The 25,603-nt window shown below is 40.6% G+C and overlaps 1 protein-coding gene across 3 annotated transcripts in view; it reads left to right on the forward strand.

The window, feature by feature from the left end:
- Positions 1-25,603, forward strand: part of THADA (THADA armadillo repeat containing) — a 322,784-nt gene that overhangs the window by 150,611 nt on the left and 146,570 nt on the right. For all 3 annotated transcript variants that reach the window (XM_068965145.1, XM_068965155.1, XM_068965164.1), the window contains exon 28: positions 21,726-21,894. In XM_068965145.1, coding sequence (XP_068821246.1) covers positions 21,726-21,894 — 169 coding nt within the window. The remainder of the gene's footprint in view (positions 1-21,725; positions 21,895-25,603) is intronic.

The following is a 25,603-nucleotide window of genomic DNA, read 5'->3' on the forward strand; positions in this document are numbered from 1 at the left end:
GGAAAAACTTGTTAAGCCCAAGTGATTGTGACAGGTTGCTGAATAAAACTGACTCAATTGAATTTCTGAGATTCTTGAAAAACACTGAGAATTTCTTACAAAAGAAATTGTCCTTATAATAGGGAATCGAGGGTCATTGCACAGTTATAAGTGTCTTAGCAAAGGAAAAATGTGTCTTGAGGCTAAGAAGCATAAAATCTTCATGAGATTATGTATGGGCTGCTTGTTAGGCATACTTTTAAAATAATTAAAACATCTATTTTCCATCTGACTTTACCTAAGTTTTTACTTTTAAAACTTAACATAATTTAAAAAATCTTAAGGGTTGTTGAAAGAATAAGAAAAAAAAAAATACTAACAAGCGTTTATATAAAGAAGTTGAAGTTTACAATATACTTTCATACACAGAACCTTACTAGATCATCCTCCTTTTACTCTCTTAGAAAATAGTCTCATAAAGATATCAATATATGTTGAAATTTTTAAAAATTGCCAATGTTCTTTCTTATGTGGTAATCCTACACTTGAAAAGGAGCCTTAAAAGGCAAGTTGCAATCAGTGAAGTGTTCAAATTACTGAATATTATAAAATGAAAGTTTCATTACTCCAAATGGTACATAGTAAATTTAGGGAACTGCTTTCTAATGGGTAGGCAACAGTAGCATCTGGTTAACGTGTTAGTTGACATGCCACACTGTGAAGCCTCTGAGTCTGATTGAAATCCCCCTTTATTCATCAGTTTTGTATTTTTCATGTGCAAAGTACCACTTCCTTTCTTCACCAACCGAAGGTTACTTGCCAAACCTACTGAAGGGCACACTGAGAGTGGGATGTGTGAGACGTGCCCAGTGACTTGTGTCCTGTTTTGTTTTGCATCAGGGAAAATTCCTGGTTTGGGAGATTTATGTCCTGGCCACCAGTCCCCAAGAGATGGCCACATTTCTCCCAATTTTCAATGAAACTCTCAGTCCCAGAGGTAAACTTCAGCTCAGCCTCAGTCTGAATAATCGCAAAATCAAAATTAGTCAGACCCACGTGAATGAGATTTTCTGTTTGGCCTATACAGTGTCCAGAGCATTAGCAACATGTCTATTTGTATGAAGGGTGATGCTGTGTCAATAAGCCTGCTCCTTTTTGATAATTGCGATCATACAGGATCATCTGTTTTGATAGAAACTGTGGAAATATATCTGGGTAGCCAAGGAAAATCTGGCTTGTTACTAAAGGATGTGTCACACCAACGAGAAAATAATTTACAAAGCAGTGTGTAAAAAATATTTTCAAATGCTGAACAAGTGAGTCTCTTAAGCTATCCTTTTGCGTGATGGGTGAGTAGTGCTAGTTTGTTTTTTGCTTGACTGATTATTCATTTTTTGTGAAGCCAGAGTTTAAGGCTCAGCTTCTTTTCAGCTTGGATAAAATGAAAAGTAAAATTCTTCTGTTACTAATAGTAACCTACATAAGTCTTGTGAAGAGAAGCTTAAGAAATGTTTTCTAGCTGAGCTTCAGTGCCATATAATTAATAAATTCAGTCACTTCTTACCCCCCCCACCTTTTTTTTTTCTGCATGATTTAAGACATCAGAATTTAATTCATAGCCAGAATGAAAGCTGGACTTAGGAAAAACTTGGAAAGACTAGAGAGGGATTTGCTTTCTGTTGCATGGTTGAACACGTCCCTAAAGTAGCAGCTTTAGAATGTCGTGTCCTGCTAGAATTCCCCGAAGAGCACCGACCAGCAGAGCGGTCTCCTAATGCCCTCCCACTGGTCTGCACCACTGGGGACTGTCCTGAAGGCCCAGGATCTGAACCGAGGGGGCTTCACAGGATTGCGCCACCGCCTAACAGAAGGGCGCTGGTCTCACTGGGCAGTCTGTGCTCTGGTTCATCAGCCCCAGGCTGTGGGTTTTGGAGTTGGCCAGCCACCCTGGCTCGACCTTGGATAAATATTCCCAGGTTCTATGTAGGAGGGGAACTTCAAAGCCTTGTTTTTCCCGAGTCCTTCCACAACCAGTCCACAGCATGTTATGAGGTCTGAGTGGAGTCGCCGTGTTTGGAGGGGTTAGGGAACATGTTCTGCTCCTAATTAATATGTACACCCGTACTCACACAGAGAGCCAGATTTTAACCCACTTTAATTCACCCAGACCAGCTTCACCCCCAGTGTAGTTGAAACCTGTATGGAATGATTTGAGAGCAGTGCCTTTTACCCACCCAGTTTTCTCAGACACCTCTTCCCTTTTGAGCTGAATCTTGAAGTTTTACAGGTAGTTTTTTATTCATTAACTATATGGGTTTTGTGCTCAGTCACTCAGTCATTTCCGACTCTTTGTGACCCATGGACTGTAGCCTCCCAGGCCCTGCTGTCCATGGGATTTTTCAGGCAAGAATACTGGAGTAGGTTGCCGTTTCCTTCTCCAGGGAATCTTCCTGATCCAGAGATCAAACCCACGTTTCCTGCGTGGCAGGCAGATTCCTTACCTGCTGAGCTATTGGAGAAGCTCTAATCCCTTCTAAAATGGACATCTCATAGTGAGATATAACACTTTAAGGTATTATTGGTCATTTAAACCATAGAATGAATTATAATGTTCAAGTTTCTTTGATTTTGACAGGAAGAGACATCGGTTGGGTGCACTGTTAGAGCTGGGATAAGGCCAGTGGTGGCCATAGGGTGTAGAACCTGGGGCAAAAACAGATTGCACTTTGCCTGGGTGGGGACCACAGTGGCTTCTTCCCCGTCAGAACTCGCTGCCGTGCATTTCCTGAAACAGGGCATCCTATTTTCTGTTTATGTCTCCTTGCTGGCAGGGAAAGACTTGGAGTTCTTTTTACAGCTTTGACTCTCCTCACCCCTTCTAGTTGTGGTTCCATTTCCATTCCAGGATGAAAGCTCATCTCTGTCCCCTCCCAGAATAATTCCAGGCAGCAGAACACAGTGAATCCTTCCAGATAAAAGACCTGCTGATAAGATACCAGATTGTTATCAAAGAAGCAAAGTGAGGGGAGTCCCTGCCATTAATTACCTACTTAGAGCTTTGTTTATATCCTGTTCATTTGGAGGCATGTTTTCCTTGGACAGTTTCTTGTCTGTATTCTGAACTGCAGGCTGATGTTTGTAAGAATATCAAAGGTCAGGGAATAGTGAGTTCCTTATATTCTGAAAGGTTTAATGGCAAGGAAGAGAATATCAGAGTTTCTATCTTCCACCTGGAAGGAAATGGACGAATGCTTGGTTTGGGTGGTTCTTTCCTCACCTCAAGCAAACAAATCCTAATGTGTTGAATGAACTCTGATTTTGTATACTTATTCAGGAGGTTACCTGGAAATAGAATGACATCTGTCTCTGCGAAGCCATGAATATTAACTAGTGAATGCCTGGATATCTAGATACTGAAGCCAGAGTCTAAAACGCTCTAACATTGCTTGGTGAATGTGCTTAATGCTGCTGAACGGATGTGTAAGTTTTGAGCCAGCCCATATTTGGGGGTCTCTTGCCTCCTGAGATGGTCCACACTCTGTGGGATTTGTTTCTCCCAAGTCCATTTTCACCTTTTGAGATGGACCACATTCTGTCTGTGGAGTGTGTATCTCTCTAAATAAATCTATTTCTTACCTTAAAGAAAAAAAAAAGAAGAATGTGTAAGTTGTATATTATGTAGATTTTTGTTGCCTTTGTTGTTGTTTAATCACTCGGTTATGTCCAACTCTTTGTGACCCCATGGCCTGTAGCCCACCAGGCTCCTCTGTCCATGGGATTCCCAGGCTAGCATACTGGAGTAGGTTGTCATTTCCTTTTCCAGAGGATCTTCCTGACACAGGGATTGAATCCATGTCTCCTGCATTGACAGGCAGTTTCCATACTGCCGAGCCACCAAGGAAGGCCCCTGTGTATATTTTACCACAGTATAAATGAGTGAATGAATGAATGATACTTGCTTCCTGGGAGCTCCAGTACTTTGGACACAGATGGAAATATCATAGCTTAAGAACCGTGTGACTAAAGCACAGAGAACCTTAAAGAACACAAGATGAAGAGACTGTTTTGCTGACATCATAGGGACATATTGGCAACTCTGCAATTGGAAAAGAGCCCTGTCTTGAAAATGATTGATTCTAAACCACTCTAGACACCCTCCTTCCACAAATGTAACAAAAGAAGGGAATGGGGTCTCTTGGTGGCCAGAATAATAGCATCTATTGCTCAGATTCTCAAATAGTGGCATTGAAATGCACAGTGACCAGAAGTAGTGCTAAGTTAATGTCATCTGCAAAGCTCCCTGAGTGGCCAAGCATGTATTTCTTCACCAAATCAGACTCAATCCTGACCTTATATTTTCCTGTTAGGCTGTGTTGGCCCAACTAATTTTTGCTGTAAGACTGACTCTTGACCAGTGATTCAACCAGTTCTTTTAGCTTCACTGGTCATGGTGATTCTTTTGGAGGACTAGACTCTTCCCTTTTAAAAATTTTTTAGTTTTATTTTTGCTAAACCAAGAAACTTCTCTAACATTGCAAACATGTTACCTGGTGATATAGCTGCAGTGTGATTTCAGCATGGAAAAAGAAAGTATGAAAACAGCTCTATTGCAAGTCAGGAAACTTTTTTTGTTAAGCCTGAAAGCCCTGAACTCAGAATTCTGACTAAAAGGTGATGCTTTTTTCCTGTGTGTGAGAGAAAGAGTGCTTATTCTTACAGTCTTTTGAAGGTAGTTGTGAACATTCACCATGGTTTCAGCAATACATTTCTTTGTATTTAAATTTAGTACTTTCCTGAAGAAAAAGTGAGAACCTATAGGAGTTTAGGGAGAAACTAAGGTAAATTTAAAATATCAATGCTCATTTTGCATGAATCCAGTAAAAACATGCCCTGACATTCTCATATATAAGACAAATCTGAATTCAAAAAAGAAAAAGTTTTCTTTCAGGAAATAAAGATTTTACCAGAGTAACATGGATAGATAAAGCAGTATGTTGTGAAAAGTGCATCTTAGAAACCTCCACTTTAAAAAATAAGATTCTTTACTTTCTTCTTGACTAAAGATTTTGTCAGATTAATCATTTGAATAGTAAATGAAATACTTGGAAGTATGTAAGGGAGTGGAGAACTTTTCTTCTGTCCCTTGTACGAACTGGTGATACAGAAGATAAACTAAATGATTCCAAATTTCACCAATTTACTGAGGATCCAAATACTGGCATTTGTACCCTAAGCTATAGAAATCTACTGAGAAAATCATGAAAATGAACGGAAGTGATCTAATTGTTTCATTTTCCTTTGAAATGTTGTTTGCATTAAATCTTGGCACCCAGAAGTTAAACAGTATTGAATTTCACACATAGCACTGTATTTTTAATCTTAGGTTGAAGGTTATGTCCATGGCATAATTGAAGAGTGATTCATACAGTTTGCATTTTTTTTTTAATGGCCAAGGAGGGAAATTGGGGAGTAAGGTGATACTGAATTGATGCTAAATTTATGAATTGAATTCAAATGGGAATAAAGAATGGCACTTAATGATTTTATTTCTTTTTATATTCATTTGTCTACCCTTTGTAAAGATTCTCTTGAATGTTCCTTATGCTTTGAATGCAATATAAAAATATCTTTTGGCCACTAAAAGTAGCAGTGGATATTAGCAGTGATTTTTCTCCTAGTCAGTATATCAAGTTGCGTCACATGGACATATTGGAGGATGTGACCAGACTTCTTTATTAACATGGTCCCCATCTTAAAATACAATTACCATGAAATTAATGTATTAAGCCTTAGTCACAATCTTAGTCTTAAGGAAAGACTTAAAGGTAATGTGACTCTGCTTATAATTAGTAAGCTAATTAAATGCTGGAAGGCTTCAACCACATTGTAATGTACCTTGCTTCTGAACAAAGATAACATCACCACTGAAACTGTATACTTGTAACACTAGTATTTTTTTCATTAGTGGTAGTGTATGTGGGTATGTGTGTTTATAATCTATTTTGTTTCATCTTCAGATTTTGCACAGCAGTTTCCATTGTGCATTCACTGGGACTATGTTAAATAATAGTACACTAATTTGGTTTCTGTTTGTTCAGAATTCAGCATGATACAAGTAGGGATGAGTTGAAAATTAACCTTTTCACTATGGAATAAACAAATTATCAAAATAAGCACATGCACAAAAAAAGATACTAGAAATCAGGTTCAATCTACTCAAGATGGAGGATAAATCTGTTTGACCTTAACTGCATGAAAAATTCTAATGCTAAATGCAGTACTTATTAAAGCTGGCCCGTTCTGCCATTGCTTGGCAGAACGGTGTGGATTGTCAAGTATATGTAAGAGTTATTAGAAAATTGTATTTCTTTTAGTATTTGTTATTGTTGTTCCATCCTGTGGTGGTAAAAATGCTTTATAGTTGGGGCATGCTGGTTTTTTTAACTACCCTGGTCTCTGGAGTCAGACAAACCTGACTGAACCCTGGCTTGTCTGTTTACTTCTTTTGTGAGCTTGGTCAAATCACTTACTGTCTCTGAGCCTGTCCTAGAAGAGCACATGGAAGACTTGGAATACTGGGCCTGAAAAAAGTTTCTCATTCTTACTCAGTTTATTGTTAGGATTTAAGTATTTATTGATTTGATTCTTTAAGAGAGCACAAGGAGTGGGCCATTCTGGTCGTAAAAGTTCAAAGTAAATATCTGGGCTTGTTTAATATGAAGAAGAGAAGATTTGGGATGTTTTGGAGATGTGACTGGTAGCTGAGATGGGGGAACAAGATAGGGTGTGTAACTTGACTTTTCTAATATATGTGAAATGTTATCCTTTAAAAAAAGATAGCATTATTGAAGTATAAGATAAACTGCACATGTTGAAAGTGTACAATTTGGTAAGTTTATTCATCCATGACATCATCCCCAGTGTCAAGATGGGAATCATATCTAGCACTCACAGAAGTTTCCCTGTGTCCCTCTGTAGCCTTCTCCAACAATCCCAGCCTGCCTCACCTGGCAACAGCTGTTCTATATCACTGTAGATTAATTTGCATTTTCTAGAATTTATATAAGTGGAGTCATATATTATGTATTTTATTTGTCTGACTTTTTCACTCAGCATAATAATTTTGAGATTAACCCACGTCATTACACATATAAGTAGTTTGTTCCTTTCTATCACAGAATAGTATCCCATTGTACAGCTATACCATGATTTACTTACATACCTGTTGAGGGACATTTTTGCTGTGTCTAGTTTTGACTACTACAAATAAAGTTGCCAGAAATATTCATATGCAAGTTTTTATATGGACATATGCTTTTGTTTTTTTTAGAGTAGACATCCAGAAGTGGAATGAGTGGGTTGTGGAAAATGGTGTACATTTAACCTTTTAAGAAATTGCCAAATTATTTTCCAAAGTGATTGTATCACTTTACATTTCCACCAGCAGAGGATGAGTTCCACTGGTTCCACATGCCGCTCAACACTTTGCGTGCTTGGTCTTCTTAATTCTAGACATTGAGCACCTTCACATGTGTTTCTTTGCTATCCATATATATTCTTTGCTAAAGTCTTGGTTCAAAATTTGACCCTTTTGTTTGTTGTTGTTGGTTGGTTTGATTTCTTCTCATTCAGGCTATATTTTGGGCACAAGTCAAAAGATTATTCTTTTAGGTATAAATTCATTTGGAACCAGAAAAACAAAATTAAGTTGCAACAAGAAAAGAGTATAATTATCCTTAAGGAAGTACTTTTTGACTGTGAAATGAATGTGGGCACTGGGGCAACCAAAGGAGGGTGTAAAACTTTCCCTGAAAGTGTTTAAAGATAGGGCTGGCAGTGGTCTGCTTGAACGCTGTAGGGAGGCTGATGTGTGACTCAGTTTACCTAATTTCTGTCTTCATTTGAGATAAGAATCTTTCCAGGGGCAGACCTCTTACTAACATCTCAATATTCTTTGCTCGTTTGTGCTATTTTTCCAGGTCAAAAAAGTAAAATTTCTTGGAACTTTTCAAAACTTTCCATGTACTTCGTGGTTTTAAAAAAATTCACTCTTTCTGATTTTAGCTTAAAGTGATGCTGTGAAACCTGAGGAGGGTCATTCAGGGGTATTAATTAGCTTCAGCAAAAACAAATTGCAGTCTCTGGAGAATAATCAGATTAAAAGAAACGCTCAAATTTCTCTCATCTAGCAGGAGCACAAATCACTGTTTTAGTTGCTAGTACTGGGAAGATTCATTCAGCTCTCCATTGAGGCAACGTAATTAACTAGATTCTGGAGAAGAGGTTCTACATGATTAAAGGAATTGGAGTTGGTTTAGCCCACGGAAGGGAAGAGTAAGGGGTGACTTAATGACAGGATTCCAATATAGCTAATGAAGGGTTTTCCTGGGTATAGAAAACACTGGTCATTTGTTCTCCAACTCCACAGATGCTCAAACTAGAGAAAATTGGCTCCCAACTACAGAAAGATTGAGTGTGGTTTGTATTAGACATAAAACTTCTATTATCAGCATCAATATTGTTATGAGATTAAGCAATAGAGCAAGTCAAGAGAGGTCATAAAGATATTCTGAAATAAAAAAGATAGCTATCTGCCTGGAATGTTTAAATGTCCATTGAATTATAGGATTTTGTTATTATTGAAGGGGACCTTCAAGATCACTTACTCTAATCTCCTTTTACAGATGAGGATGTGAAAGGACATTATGTAACTGGCCTACAGCCACATTTAGATACTAATATTTTAATTTGAGAATGTTTTAAAAGTAGTCTGGCTAATGAGGCACCAAAGGGAGTGTGTAAGAGTTTCTGCTTAAAAAAAAGAAGGAAGTTTCTGCTGAACAGTAGGTTTCACTCCACCAAAATAGTCACTTGAAGCTGATGATTATGTGTATTATTTTTTCCTAAGCCCATGAAGATCCTGCTAGTGTGCTGACCTGTGTCTCTTGTCTTTAAAAATGTTAAAGATTTTTATTCTTGGACATTTTGAGCTTGTCTCTAAATAAATGCTCTACTTCAAAAGACTAGATGATTTGACCCAACTTGGCTAATATTGATAGAGGACAGCAGAGGACATTCCCACAAGCCCTTGGGGAGCCTGTCCCAGTCTAATACAGGGTTCTCTAGAAACCTGTGGCTGCTGCCTGTGCAGACTACAATTTCCTGGACAGCTATTTCCTGGTGACTAATTTGCCTTCCTTAAAGATAGTGAGTTACACACCCTTAGGTTTTATTTTATTAAGCACTAGTTGGAGCAGTAGGAAACACATTTAGGCCACCAGTTCATTATGTATGGGATCTGCAAAAATGAGTTCAGACCATTGGGGTTAACGGGATAAACTGCTTATACAGGATTGCACATCCATTAACCACAGCAGAAATTGGCACAGTACACTTTATTTGCTTATGGATACATTTTATTTGGTAACTCATCATTCTGTACATGTTTCCACTAGATCATCTAGAGCAAAAACCGACATGTATATATAGTATTATATTCTCATTTCAAAGGGTTTATGTGAGTCCTAAAAGTGAGATAAAATATTTGAAAGTGCCTTGCACATGGCCTGATACCTGGCAGACACTCTAAATGTTCCCACTTTCCTTTCCCTTTTTCTTCCTTGGGTTTTAGCATGGATATTGGAATCTCTGAGAAATGTAACAGATTCTTGTCAAAAAGGAAGTTCATAAAATTGTTCACATTTTTAAGTGTTTATTTTAAAATTATCAGGCTGTACTCACGTTAACTCACAAGATTTTAATATCTTCTCAGAAAGAGTCACCTGAAAAGTCAAGTTCCATTGGTTTGAGAAAGATGTACTCAGCACCTATGATTTGTCCACCAAATACTGGGCTCACTTTAGGGTGCTTTGAGGGCTTCCCTGGTAGCTCAGTGGTCAAGAATCTGCCTGCAGTGCAGGAGTCTCAGGAGGTGTGGGTTTGATCCCAGGGTCAGGAAGATCCCCTGGAGGAGAAATGGCAACCCATTCCAGTATTCTTGCGTGGAGGGTCCCGTGCACAGAGGAGCCTGGCAGGCTATAGTCCATGGGGTCACAAAGAGTTGGACATGACTGAGTGAAAAAGATATATATATATATATATAAAATATATATATATAATCTTAAGAAGAGAGTAAGTTTTTTCTGTATCTTTGTGTAGTTTCTTAAATTGACTATCTTGTCCTGGATTAGTGAACTGTAGACCACTCACTGAATATGGAACCACATGCCCTAAAGGTTAATGGGTTGTGTTTCAACTGTGTGAAGTCACTTAGAGAACTCGACCTCTGATCAGTTCAGGACTATTTTTCTCCAACCCACCGCTACCTGCAAGGAAAGGTGAAGACATGCGGAGAGGCCAGGGAGTCACCTCAACCCCGTTAAAGACTCAGTGACTGCCTGAATGTGTTCATCTCTCGTCTTTAGTGGAGCTGGGCAGAAACATCGGGAGGGCTTTTGCTACTGAGAGGAATGCACAGTTCTTTCCCTTAGTCTGCACAAGCTGCAGCCATCAGCTCCTGCCCTGCACACAGCTTATCCCAGCTTATCCCAGGGGCAGATCCAGAACACTTTTCCAGCTGTCCTTGCGGAGGCCAGTAGACCAGAATGCAGCTTGTTGATCCAGAGTCAGAGAGGAAAACCCACAGATGGACCGGGAGGAAGATGGTGCCAAAAGTTCAGACTAAGTCTAGTAGTTATTTTCATTATGTAGGAAAGTTTTATGCCGTTTATGTTAGTTATTTTTTTTTTTTACTTTATAATACTCCATTTTACTCTGGGTAATAACTGAAAGTAATGATTCCCTTTTAATCTCTAGGACCTCCAAAGTCTTTGTGTTTATGTTGCCAGAAAGTCTTTACCATGTTTTTCATAGTCAGGACTGAATGATTGTTAAGTTATAACTGCATTTCAGTGCTCCAGAGGAGAGGGGGTGAAAAAAAAAACCTCCTTTCCAGCTGTCTAGACAATTTGGTTGGAATCTGAAAAATTAAGTTTCAAATTGTATTTGTTGTTGGCAAAAAGTAATGAAAGCATAAAATGAAAGTTCAGATGAAATACAATTTTCATACTCTATGTTTGGATATCAGGAAGCAACCAGGGATTAGTATTCAGAAAGCATCCTTTCATTTATTTAGAACATATTTGTAATTCTAAATAATTAAAGAGTATTATTCAAAGATCTCTTTAAACTGAGCACCACACTGAATACCTTCCCCTGTTGGCAGATTCCCTTGCTTTATTCCCTAACACTAAATGGAATGATATGAATGCAGCTAGCCATTGCCACTGCATTCGTCACCGTGTCCTCGCCACATATGAGGACAAGTGTGGTGCCCAGTTCTTACAGGGACAAGCGAAGGGTGTCAGAGTATTGGAAGCCGATTCCCAACTCCTGGCAGTTGCCATTTTCAGCCCTTTGGAATTAACAGCCTATAGCTCGTTGACCTGAGGAAAGCCTTGGTAATTTGGAGGAAGAGTGGAGATGACCTTAAAAGGATGCTCTTTCTTCAGCTTAGACTCTGGTTGGGATGTCCCAGAAGTACACACTGTACTTCTCAGATGTTCTGATTTGGCTTATTGATTATTTTCAGCATTTCTTTATGTAAATTTTTGTAAAGATCTTAACATGCTGATTTGAGTTAATTTGTAAAGAGCAGTTGAGCTGCTTTGAGCTGCCTGGTAGCTATAGACTCTGGTTGGGATGTCCCAGAAGTACACACTGTACTTCTCAGATGTTCTGTTTTGGCTTATTGATTATTTTCAGCATTTCTTTATGTAAATTTTTGTAACGATCTTAACATGTTAGTTAATTTGTAAAGAGCAGTTGAGCTGCTTTGAGCTGCCTGGTAGCTATTTGAACTAAACATTCTATGTGCAGAAATTATTTATATATATATATATATACTCGTCTATGAAAGCTAGAAATGTGCAATTTTTAGCTTAGCTACTGTCTGCTGCTCTTATTTCTCCCTTACTACCCAAACCAAGAATTATTTTTAAAATCAGACTTCAAAAGTCCTGAACCCATTACCCTTCCAAGAAATATATTTGAATAAAGAAATCCATGAGCTGTGCAGAGGGCAAGATTACAGTAAATGCAACTTCTAAGTGCTAGCATTTGAGTTGCAGGAAAAGGAACGAGTGGTTCAGGTGCTGGTAGGCCGTGAAAATCAGTAGAGGAGAAGGACAAGTAGAGACTGGCAACTGTGGCCGAATTGAACTCACCTGAGAACGTGCAAAAAGGACTTCAAGAATAGCACTTGTAACAAAAACATATTTCATACTGACAGGACATGCTGAACTGTTTTTTTCAGATTCGGTGGTATAACCTTATTTTTTTTAGTGGTTTTTCTCTTTTATGCATACACACGTACCCACACGTGTACATGTTTCCGAAGGCAAGACTGAAACTAGGAACCACACACAATAAAAAGGAAAAATAAATCTTTGGTGAAGTGGCGTTAGAAACATCATTAGAATTGACAGAAGGTAGAATTTGGGCCCTGGACCTGAGGAATAAAGGCAGCGGACCACAAATAAACAAGTCAGTTGGCCCCAAAGAAACTCAAGTCTTCTCCTGTTTTCAGCTCCTCTGGTGGGGAGGGAGAGGGACAAGCCTTTATGAGCCCTGAAGCCTGTTGGGTATCATAAGGCTCTATCTTCAGCCAGTTGTTGAGATAGACAACACTAGAGAGTTTATGTGTGTGGCTCAAGCTTTTAAGTATAAGGCATTTTGCCTTATAAGGCATTGTGTTTTATATGCTTTGTCTCATTTAAGCTTCACAACAGCCTATGAGATAGTTACCCTTCCTCATTTTATAGATGGTAAAAACTTAGGAGGTTCACTGACCTATATAAGGTTACCCACTAGGCAGAACTTGGACCTAAACAGGTTTTCTGGATTCTAGAACAGGTTCTTAACTCCTGTCTTATTTGCTATATTACTCAGAGACTATAAAGATCCTATTTCTGCTCTCAAGATAATTTTGGTCTAATAGAAAAGAAATTTACAGTTACCGAAGGGGATAGGAGGTCAAGGAGGGATAAATTAGGAGTTTGAGATTAGCAGATACAAAACTACTCAACATAAAATAAACCATAAGGTCCTATTGTCTAGCACAGGAAAGTATATTCAATATCCTGTAATAAATCATAATGGAAAAGAATATGAAAAAGAATAATAATATGTTATATATATATTTATAAAACTAGATCACTTTACTGTATTCTAGAAACTAACACAACATTATAAATAAACTATACTTCAATTAAAAAAAATTTTTTTAAAACATCATTTTGGTCTAGCCAACATGATACCTGAGAGAGGAATATAAGCAGGATGTGCCTCTTGCCCTGACACCTGTAAGCATGCCATTGAAGTGACAGGGTGTGTGCATGAATGCTCAATCGCTCAGTCATATCCTACTCTTTGTGACCCCATTGACAGTAGCCCTCCAGGCTGCTCTGTCCATGGGATTATCCCAGCAAGCATGCTGGAGTGGGTTGCCATTTCCTCCTCCAGGGAATCTTCCCGACCCAAGGACTGACTCCATGTCTCTCACAGCTCCTGCATTAGCAGGTGAACTCTTTACCTCTGAGCTACTTGGGAAGCCCTAAGACAGAGCTCAGGAGAGCAAAGGATCGAACAGAAGTTACGCCTGAGCAGAGTTCAGAGGATACAGAAGAGTTCCCCAAGTACGAAGGTGAAGTCGTTCAGTCGTGTCCGACTCTGCGACCCCGTGGACTGTAACCTACTAGGCTTCTCCGTCCATGGGATTCTCCAGGCAAGAATACTGGAGTGGATTGCCATTTCCTTCTCCAGAGGATCTTCCCGACCCAGGGATCGAATCCAGGTTTATTCCAGTGAGTGTAACCTGCAGTGTGCAAAGGCACTAAAGATGAAACAATATTTGGATTGACAAAACGTGTGTAGAAAGTTTTTTATTTTTGTATACGTAGTATAACCTGTGGCCTCAGCCTACTTCTTCCTACGCAGTCTTCAGAGATACCTTGTGAGGTAGGGTCATCTCAGCTTTGAAGCTTATCTATAGATGAAAAAAGTGAAAGTGAAAGTCACTCAGTCATGTCCATCTCTTTGCAACCCCATGCACTGTACAGTCTATGGGATTCTCCAGGCCTGAATACTGGAGTGGGTAGCAGTTCCCTTCTCCAAGGGATCTTCCCAACCCAGGGTTTGATCCAGGGTCTCCCGCATCACAGGCAGATTCTGTACCAGCGGGGGAAGCCCAAGAATACGGAATGGGCAGTCTATCCCTTCTCCAGTGGATCTTCCCGACCCCGGAATTGAACTGGGGTCTCCTGCACTGCAGGCAGATTGTTTACCAGCTGAGCGACCAGATAACCATTCCCTAAGAGCATCTGGCCATGCTGTAGGAGAAACAGACCATAATGGCATGCATTCTTGAATAAACCTAGTGAGGGATTTGAGGAGAGGTCAGACGTAGCTTCTTCAAACTCAGTTTAGTCCCTAAGATGCTGACACCTTGGTCAAGTAGGGGCATCTCGAGAAAGTGGATGATTATTTTCATCAGCAGCAGAGAGTCCCTTACATTCAAAATTACCTCCCTCACACTGCCGACTAATGTTCTCTCAGCCATTCTGCCTTGTAAGGATTAAATGATGTAATACACGCAGAGCTTTTAATGAAAGGTCTGGCCCTCCATAGATGCTTAGTAAATGTTAGTTACTATCATCATCATCTTTATTGTTCTGCTCCACATTCTAACAATTAGGAACTGGTTGGTTCCATAAATCATTCATACCTCAATGTGATTAGGTTGAACCCGTTACTTTGGAAACATTTGGTGTTTTCAAGGCTCTAAGGATTTTGAGGCAGCTGCACTGTTCAAAGTCTTTGACTAAATTTTGCAGGTGGACAAACCCTAATTAAAATGCAGGATCTGCCCCTTGCTAGTTTTATGACTTTAGTATGTTGGGAAACCTTACTTTTCTCATCTTCAAATAGGGCTGATGATGCTGGCCTTATAATGAAGATTTACTATAAAGTGGTGTTTCTGAAGTGCATAGCCAACTCTGGCACACAGTAATCATTTAATAAACCTCTGTTCCCTTCCTTTTGACTGTGGGCCCTGGGGGGCAGTTTGGGTTCATGGGCAGAAAGGCATAGGGAGGGCACCACTTTCTTGTCAAACCCAAATCTTCCTTCTGTCTGACCCCTCTTAGTCACAGCGGGACCCTGATGACCCAGACCACCCGCCCTCCTTTCTGGGTGTCCCACTTCAGTTCCGCTACAGCAGCCTGTTTTACTTCTCATGATCCCAGAAGGCACTGGCTGATTGGCCTGAATTTCCTACTAGATTCTACACTCCCCATGACCTGGGCAGTGATTCTTTCTGGTTCCCTCATTCCTAATAACTCAGTATATGCTTTTGCTGGGCACTCAGTGGATGTCTCCATGCCTGACAGCTGTGAGTGATGTCCAGCCACTTACCAGTGAAATGTTCCACCGGAATAGATTCAGAGGCTAAATATAAGAGAGAAACTCCTGAAAAAAAAGCTTAGCCACCACACTGTGAAACTGGATGATGTCAGAAGAATGATTTTTCCCTGCTCAGAATCGTGTATTCTAAAATTTCCAGGGCCCGCCAGGGTCCCTAAAGCCCGAAGGTGTGTATCACCCTCTCTTGAAGATCCTTCATCTCCTCCAGGAAACGACTCGAACTCTCCCTCTAGTTCTCTTTTGTGTGCCGCTTCACACCCTTGGATGTCCCCATGGGCACTGCTGACTGGGTATCGTGAGGCTGTCCGGCTGGCTCCCCCAGAGCTGATGGTTCCCTGCGACAGCAGGGATGATGGTTCCTGTTCTCCCTCCCCACATCTCTAAAGCAGAGTGCTTACCTGCCAGGCACAGTCACACTGTGTGCAAAGAAGCAACTGCAGATTCTTGACCTAGATCTGGGAAACTCTGCCCCAAGGGTTTTGAGCGTGAGCCATGAACCTCCTAAAACTGGTGGGAGATTGTATGTGTATGCACGTAAATCTACTGTTCTGGTGAGAGAATCCACAGTTTACATTAGATTCTGAAAGGTTTTCATGAGTCTACAAATGTTAAAAAGGAAAAAACCCACTAATTTAGCGATTTTCCACATACTTGTAAATTCAGGCCCATGTTTTCATTAGCTGGGAGATATTTTTATGGTCCTCCAATACCCAGGTGTGAGCTACAACTTAAAATAGCCCACAAGCTCCATCGCGGAGCCATGGATGGCAGTTCTGGTCTTGGAGCTGCTGCTTATGCATCATGGAGGGTTCTCTGAGCCTTTTGAGCTGCGTTTTACTTTTTGTCCATTAACTGAGGTTTATAATGCCCTCATATCCTACAAGAATGCTGTACAGAGAGATAAGGGATGTGCAGGCATTTATAAGCTGCCAAGGGTTGTACAATTGTGGAATGCAGGTGTTACTATTACGAATGTGTCATCTCTCATGTTACACGGGGTCAGGAACACAGTAGGCAATTGATACATGTACAATTAAAATGAACATGGATAGGGTTTATTGAAGGGAGAGAGCTAGAGGTTTAAGACACCAGTGTCTGTGTGTTCTACAGATCCTGTGAACAATTTAGTGTTCAGGCCTAGAACACAGCTGGGGTACTGAGAAAATGCTTTCCAAACTATACGATAATAGACAAAATGACCTTCGAGATTCAAAATCCATTTGTTTTGTTGTCCAGAGACTTGAAAGAGTAGAATTGAAACTTAAAAGAATAGAAGCCGTCTCACCTTTTTCAGGAGGCCTCCAGAGTCATCCTCATCACTTTATAATGGAGGCAAAAAAATAATCCTCCTTGCCATCATATCATCAATTTATTGTTCTTTTCTTTTTTGAAATCAACCCTGAATATTTGTTAGAAGGACTGATGCTGAATCTGAAGCTCCAATACTTTGGCTACCTAATGCAAAGAGCTGATTCATTGAAAAAGAGCCTGATGCTAGTAAAGATTGAAGGCAAAAGGAGAAGGGGGCGGCCGAGGATGAAATGGTTAGATAGCATCACCGACTCAATGGAGATGAATTTGAGCAAACCCTGAGAGATGGTGGAGGACAGAGGAGCCTGGTGTGCTGCAGTCCATGGGGTCGCAAAGAGCTGGACGCAACTGAGTGACTGAACAACAACAGCAGCATTCACACCACAGTCTTAATTCTCTCATTGGGGCCACAGAGAGGCCTGCCGTTCCCAGACTAGACTGATCCCATTGTAACAGAGGCATGGCACATTACTGAAACTGTATTTTCAAAGTACCTTGCTTCTTTGGATGTTTTCATAGACACCATCTCACTGGGGATAGATAACTGCCACTACTATCTGCTACAACAGATCCAGAGAGATTCCTACAACTTGTCCAAGTCACAAACCCCAGTGTCCAAAACAGGATGATGTATTCCTGAAGATCATCTCTGCCTGATTTTGGCACCTTTGCTGAATCAAAACTAGAAAATTCTATGGGAAAGATAGATTTTTAGCTTCAAATATATTCCACTTAGAGCTGAAAAGACTATATCCCCTCACACTCCAGGCCACATATACCCGAAGAAAAGCTGGATCTCATCACACCCGCTTCCTGTCCCTCAGTTCAGTTCAGTTGCTCAGTCATGTCTGACTCTGTGACCTCATGAACTGCAGCGCGCCAGGCTTCCCTGTCCATCACCACCTCCCAGAGCTTACTCAGACTCATGTCCATCAAGTTGGTGATGCCATCCAACCATCTCATTCTCTGTCATCCCCTTCTCCTCCTGCCCTCAATCTTGCCCAGCATCAGGGTCTTTTCCAGTGAGTCAGTTCTTCACATCAGGTGGCCAAAGTATTGGAGTTTCAGCTTCAGCATCAGTCCTTCCGATGAATATTCAAGACTGATTTCCTTTAGGATAGACTGGTTTGATCTCCTTGCAGTCCAAGGGACCCTTTAGAGTCTTCTCCAACACCACAGTTCAAAAGCATCAATTCTTCGGTACTCAGCTCTCTTTATGGTCCAGCTGTCACACCCATACATGACTACTGGAAAAACCATAGATTTGACTAGATGGACCTTTGTCAGCAAAGTAATGTCTCTAGTAATGCTGTCTAGGTTGGTCATAGCTTTCCTTCTAAGGAGCAAGTGTCTTTTAATTTCATGGCTGCAATCACCATCTGCAGTGATTTTCAAGCCCCCCAAAATTAAGCCTGTCACTGTTTCCCCATCTATTTGCCATGAGATGATGGGACCAGATGCCATGATCTTAGTTTTCGGATGTTGAGTTTTAAGCCAGCTTTTTCACTCTCCTCTTCCACTTTCATCAGGAGGCTCTTCAGTTCCTCTTCACCTTCTGCCATAAGAGTGTTGTCATCTGCATATCTGAGGTTATTGATATTTCTTCTGGCAGTCTTGATCCCAGCTTATGCTTCATCCAGTCCAGGATTTTGCATGATATACTCTGCATATAAGTTAAATAAGCAAGGTGACAGTATACAGCCTTGACGTACTCCTTTCCCAATTTGGAACTCGTCCACTGTTAGCTGTCCGGTTCTAACTGTTGCTTCTTGATCTGCAAACAGATTTCTCAGGAGGCAGGTCAAGTGATCTGGTATTTCCGTTTCTTTAAGAATGTTCCACAGTTTGTTGTGACCCACACAGTCAAAGGCATGGGCGTAGTCAATAAAGCAGAAGTAGATGTTTTTCTGGAACTCTCCTGCTTTTTCTTTGATCCAACAGATGTTGGCAATTTGATCTCTGGTTCCTCTGCCTCTAAATCCAGCTTGAACATCTGGAATTTCTTGATTCACATACTCTGGAAGGTTCATGTACATCTGGAAATTTCTTGTTTCATAAAAAAGCCTTTCTCAGTGATCAATGGAAAGAAATAGAGGGAAACAATAGAATGGGAAAGAATAGAGATCGCTTCAAGAAAATTTGAGATACTAAGGAAAAGATGGGCATAATAAAGAACAGAAATGGTATGGACCTAACAGAAGCAAAAAATATTAAGACGAGGTGGCAAGAATACACAGAACTATACAAAAAAGATCTTAATGACCCAGATAACCACGATGGTGTGATCACTCACCTAGAGCCAGACATCCTGGAATGCAAAGTCAAGTGGGCCTTAGGAAGTATCACTACGAGCAAAGCTAGTAGAGGTGATGGAATTCCAGTTGAGCTATTAAAAATCCTAAAAGATGATGCTGTGAAAGTGCTGCACTCAATGTGCCAGCAAATTTGAAAAACTCAGTGGCCACAGGACTGGAAAAGGTCAGTTTTCACTCCAATCCCTAAGAAAGGCAATGCCAAAGAATGTTCAAACTACTGCACAGTTGCACTCATCTCACAGGATACCACAGAGAAGGCAATGGCACCCCATTCCAGTACTCTTGCCTGGAAAATCCCATGGACAGAGGAACCTGATGGGCTGCCGTCTATGGGGTTGCCCAGAGTTGGACATGACTGAAGCGACTTAGCAGCAGCAGCGGCAGCACACGATACAAAAGTAATGTTCAAAGTTCTCCAAGCCAGGCTTCAACAGTATGGGAATCAAGAATTTCCCGTCCTTAAAGACTGACAAAACAGTATCCTGGAGATTTTTTTTTTTAACTTGATAGTTGTGTGTGTGTGTGTGTGTGTGTAGTAGAATCTATCCTTCCATTTAAACAATTTGCCATGAGAGAGGAGTTTTAAATTGCATTTAGTCATTGCTTTAGAATGAATGGTGCTTAATTAAATATTACTTTAAAAATAGGCTTCTTCTCTTTTTCTGTAATTGCATTACTTTTTTGAGGGGCAGTTTTGTTTTACTCTTTAACCTGATTGTGTGCTTTTGGAAAGTACCCTAGTACAGAGTATCAGAAAGCAGAAAATTCTGGCACTTCTCCCACTTTCCATTCTTTCTCCTGTATGGATGCCAGATTCCTTTGGGAAATCATCATTTGTAAAAGGTCAGGAGCAAAAGCAGGGGGATTCTTTAGTGTATGGTTTCTGCTAATTAGAAACTAAACATCTGTAACCATGTCAGAATTATTTGTATTTGAAAAGAAACATTTATACACAAGTGCTTTTTCAATAACATAAAGCACACTATAACACAAAGTATTATGTGTCAGAGGGGTGGGGGGGACAGACAGCCCAGGAAGCTTCCGACAGATGGCTGTACTGGGTGAGGTCATTGGCTAATTAAATCTCAGAGCTTTTTCAGAGTATTTTCTTTTCTCCATCAATTGAAGTTTTCTCACTCACTCCCCCACTAAGCACCCCTCCCCCCCACCCCCACCATGGCCAAAGCAAACATTTAACTCCTTTTGCCAATTACAGATCAAATGTTTAATCATATTAAAGGGAAGATATGTGAAAAAATGGATGAGTTGGCAAAGTCCAGCCAAAACCATTGGGAAATCTCTAGCTCTCTACTGTAGCCTTAGTCTTTGGTGTCTGCTCACATCATGTTGTAAGGTGAGCTATTCTCCATCCTGGAAGTGTCTGCTGATTGGCCCATCTCTAGCCTGCTGTCTTAGGGGAAAAAAACAACAGTGTTTTGACTTATCCTGTACCTCTTTCTCTTCTTTCCCTACTTTCTCCTACCTATCCTTCTCCCCAAGACGAAATTTTGCTTAGATCGTTACATTTGTACAGAACTTATATCTGTCCTACTGTCATATTACGATACATATTACGATACACGATACAGTGATGCCTCTGAAGTGTTACACTTTAGTCATAGGGCTTTATCTGTCTACATGCTAAGCGTCAATGGCCCCATGGGCCTAATGGCCCAGATTTTGCCAGTCATTTTTTCTTGGAATATTGATCAATTTTGGAAGAAAAGATAAGAGGCCATCTCTTTCCCCTACAGAGTCTGCTGTCTTCTGGTCTTCCCCATTCTTGTCTTGGCATTTAAGACATTTATATAAGTTGAATTTGTTTTTTTAGTGGGATGAAAGATCTTTATGTCTTGAGGGTTCTAGTCAAGAATTTATTTAAGCTAAGACTTAACCATATTGGGCTTTCCTCAGGTGCAGTTTCAACAAAATGGTTGTGGACTCTCAGGTTCTAAGTGTTTACAAAAAAGCGGCCTGTAGATGACTTGCCTTTCTAATGACTTCTGTAGAATCTCAAAATAACCTCTTGTCCATGACTTTCACTTACTTAGGAACTGGCTTCTCTCCAAGCTCTTTGGGTGTGAGGCAAGAACTTGGTGACTCAAGGGTCTATCTCTTGTTCTCTTGACAATAAATTCAGAGCCTGTACTTGGCCATTTCAGACACTCCCCAGTCTGGCCTGACCCACTTCTCAGCCTGCAGTTCCACTGCTCTCCATGAACCTGATTTACCCAGACACATTTAACAATACTGTACCTCAGGTGTTTCTACCCTTCCTTTATGTAGCTGTCCATGGTTGAAACTGCCTGGTTTCTTTTGGCATCCTTGACCCACACTTGCTTTCCTGATTTCCATCCTGTGCAATACAACAGCCCACAACCTACAACCTGTGGCAGAACCATAGATGCTAATGATGTTTATGAGAAGAGCAAAGTTTCCTGTAGAACTGATGTGAACAAAGAAGCAAAAAAGCATTTGAAATCAGGGCAGTATAAAAGCCTCATTTGGAGTCGGAAGCAACTGCTTCCCCCATCCCTGCCGTGGGATGTCTCAGCCAGAGCCGGATAGAACATCAGCATGCACAAAGGTGTGGATGCAGAGACGTGCATTGAGTGTTCTTGTGTTTCTGTCTCCTCTCAGATGTGGTCACTCACCTGTCTACCGCTCCCGTGAAATGGCAGCACGTGCCTTGGTCCCGTTTGTTATGATGGACGAAATCCCTAATACCATCCAAACTCTGTTGGCCAAACTCCCTGACTGCACTGACCAGTGTTTCCGGCAAAACCATATTCATGGGACACTTCTCCAAGTAAGTAAAGTCAGTTTTTATGGCTTTTGTCAAGTACTGCAAGATGAACTTTGGTGCTGTCAGCAGGTGGCGATTTGATGCACAGGCTTTTCACTTTGTGCGTAGATGTGTTTTCTGATGCTGAAAGGACAAGTGTTTCCTAGGTGTGCTTTTTCCATCATAAACATGAATGCAGTGTGATTCAGTCAGCACATCTTTTGCATTAAAACCTAGGTTTTCTATGGCTTTCCTCTCTGGAGAAGCTATGTCTTTTCCATCAAGTATGCCTGAAGAACATTCTAGGCCACTCCCTGTTCACAGTGAAGTTGTGAGCATTCCTTGATACACATCAGGCAGCTTAGTACATTAAATGTCAAACCCTTCTTTCCTATTTTCTCTGTGCTACAAGGGAGACTTCTCTTTTGAATAAATAAGCAAAATGACTTACTGCTTTTAACTTAACATTTCTTTTAGGGAAGACTCAAGTACAATAAATGATTGAGAAATAGGCTGCTTATTGAAACAGTCCTTTTTAAACCCTGGCTGTAAATATGGGGATAGGTTGGTATTAGTGGGGTCTGCTGTTCATGTGGCCGGTGTGGAGTGGGGCTGGGATGGGATTTAAATATCAGGTCATGCTTCTGATCTGTGAACAGATTTGAGAGATGGCCTTGAGATCCAAATATATGTTCTAAGCCTGCAATCCACACTGCTGACATTGCAGGCAGTGTGTAGAGTGGTTAAAGCCTGCAACTCTGGATCCAGTCTTGTGTGGGTGTCGATTTCAGATCCACCACTCAATACCTATACATCTGTGTCTTCTCTTTTGAACCAAGGATAATAATAGTAGTATATACCTCTTAGGGATTTCTGTGAAGAATAAATAAATTAATGCATATAAGGTGCTTATAATAGTACTTGGTCCATAGAAAGATACATAAATATTATTATTATTCATAGTTTTAATAAATCTGCGCTAAAATGAAAACTGATGTTTTTAGTTGCTAATTCTGTCTAGTCAAGAATGTAAAAGAAACCTGGTTTTTGCCTTCGTTCCTTGTTTGTTGTATATATTCAACAAGTATTTATTTGTTGAGTGACTTCTTTATACTACTGTGTCAAAGTCAAAATAAAGACCAAGTTCTTGTGTTGAAGGAGTTGAGGACACTAAAAAAGAGGACTTCCCTGGTAGTCCAGTGATTAAGAATATGCTTGCCAATGCAGGGGACATGAGTTCGATCCCTGGTCTAGGAAGATCCCACATGCCATGGGGCAGCTGGGCCCATGAGCCTTGGAGCCTGTGCTCACAGCAAGAGAAGCCGCCGCAGTGAGAAACCTGCTCACCGCAACAAAGAGAAAGCTGTTTGCAGCCACGAAGTCCCAGTGCAGCGAAAACTAAATAAAACTAAATAAATACATTTATTAAAAGCAGAAGACCAGAAAATGAGTGTGCTTAGTGCCACCGGGTTGGTCCTGGGGATGTCAGGAAAGGCTTCCCAGAGAAAATGACATCTAAGAAGAGAGTGGAAAGTAGCCAAGGGAAGGGGAGAAGGATATCCACCCTTCAGAGGGAACAGCATTTAGAAAGACTCAGACTGGCTGAGAGTCAGCCCCCCTGGGAACTGCAGGGTTGGGTGGGACAAAACTTCTAGGGTGGCGGGTCTCAAACTGGTCTCAAGATCTCCTCACCCTCTTGAAAGTTTCTGAGCATCCCAAGTGGCTTTTGTCTATCGATATTTAATTAGAAACTAAAATAGAAAATAAAACACAGGAACTCGTGAGCACACGTTCCGTTAGTCATTAGAGGGGTGACATCATCACACACCTTGTAGCCTCTGGCAGACTCCACTGTACACTTGGGAGAGAATAAGAATGAAAGAGGAAAGTAATGTCTCAGTGTCATTTTGAAAATAGTTTAATCTTACAAATCTCCTGAAAAGATGGTGCAACTCCCAAGCGTCCCAGACCAGATGCTCTGGCCTCTGTTGTGTGCATTATGGATTGTTGGTGGCTTCTTTAGTACAAACTCCTAAGCACTCATCTCCCTTGGTCCTCACTGTATCCCTGCGATGGAGAGGGGTAGGGGTCATTGTCTTGGTTATAAAGATGGTACCCTGAGGCCCACACAGTTCTGTCAGACTCTGCTGTTTCTTTGAAGGGAGTCTGTAGTAATGAGTCATGCAGAACAGGCTTTTCAGAGATGCATAGGGGATGCAGCTGAGCTAGAAGGAAGGTTCCGATTGTTGGGGGACATCCAGTTGTCTTTACTGAAGAGCCGCTCTTGGCCAAACTTAGAAGCAGTGAGACTGACATTGTTTCTTTGCTCTTCCACCAGCGGTACAAATGGGCCTCCCAGCCTCATTCCCCATACTCACCTCGAAAAGGTCTGGCTTGGATTCTACCAGTCTGTCCAGCAAAACAGTCTTTTACTCTGTCTCTGGGCTGCCTTTGCTGTTCTCAAAGTTACTTCTTCTGCTGCATAATATGTGAAACACTGTGGGAAAGTCAAAACCCTCTAACACTGGGGTGCTTGTGACTATTGCTCTTGTTCCTGAGTGTTAGGGAAATGAATGGCTTGTTGGAAAAAACAACAACTATATGGGTGTTGGGTGCTCGGTATTGTGTTTGTGTTTGTCAAACAGATTCCTGTCTTTACCAAGATTGGCTTATACCCTGGTTGAAAAAAGGAAGTCAAAGGCATGTGAAAATCCTTTTGTCATGTCTATTCGGGTGTCTCATCTGTTGCAATAGTTCTGTTTCGCTCTGTTGTTCTTTGTGGGGGAAGCAGGAGGGGTTAAGATGGGGAGGGCTCTCTTCCTTATTCCCTTCTGTAGCATATAGATTCCTTCTCTGTATAAAGCTACCTTTGAAATCAGTAAAAGACCTGCACCTGGAAAAGCGATATTAGGGCTTGAAAGGAATAGTCATCTCCATGGGACTTTCAGAGCCAGCTAAGTAAATAGAAAGTTGTTATTTTTTTCAAAAGCGGGAAATCATTTTGTAATCAGAAAACAAATTCTTTCACAGATCATTTTCTTGAATTATAAATTTTGACATCTTTGAAAAATGTTTCCATAAATATATTAAACCTCAGAGTTATCTCTGTAGTATACCTTGCAAACAAGAAATATGCTGAGCTCTGAATTTTGGGGAACTGTGGAAGAAAGACTCAAATTATAGGACATGGAAAAAAGGAAAGAACATGTGGGATTTGTTCCTTAATCATTTTAAAAACCAGAGGCTCATAATTGCCATATTGAAATGGATGTAAGTAACACATGTCAGAAAAGGTGAGATTATCCTGCAGGTTCACTAGAGCCAGTGGTAAATGACATTAAATCTCAATAAAAACTAGATAAGAGCCATGGACATTACCTCATTTGGGAACAACACTGGCAGGGCTGCCCTGTCTTTTAAGTAGAATTAGACATCTGTTCCTGTTGCCAGAATTCTTCACGTTGGGGACTTGACATTATTGCTAGGTTACTTATCACTCCCAAGAAATCATGTTGGAGTTCACAGAGTTCTCTTGTATGGAGGAAGAGTTTGGCCAGCAGTCCTGAGGAAAGATTTATTCTGGTTCTTGGGTACTTAACTCACCTTTGTTTGTTTCATAAGGAAATATATACTATTTGAAGTCAAAGATTGAATTCTAAAGTTTTTTCATTTCCTGCCCATTTCAGTTATTTTTCCTATGGTATAGACATATAAAAGGTAATCCTTGCTCTTT

The sequence above is a fragment of the Capricornis sumatraensis genome, chromosome 1, assembly GCF_032405125.1.
Source record: "Capricornis sumatraensis isolate serow.1 chromosome 1, serow.2, whole genome shotgun sequence".
Classification (NCBI taxonomy): Eukaryota; Metazoa; Chordata; class Mammalia; order Artiodactyla; family Bovidae; genus Capricornis; species Capricornis sumatraensis.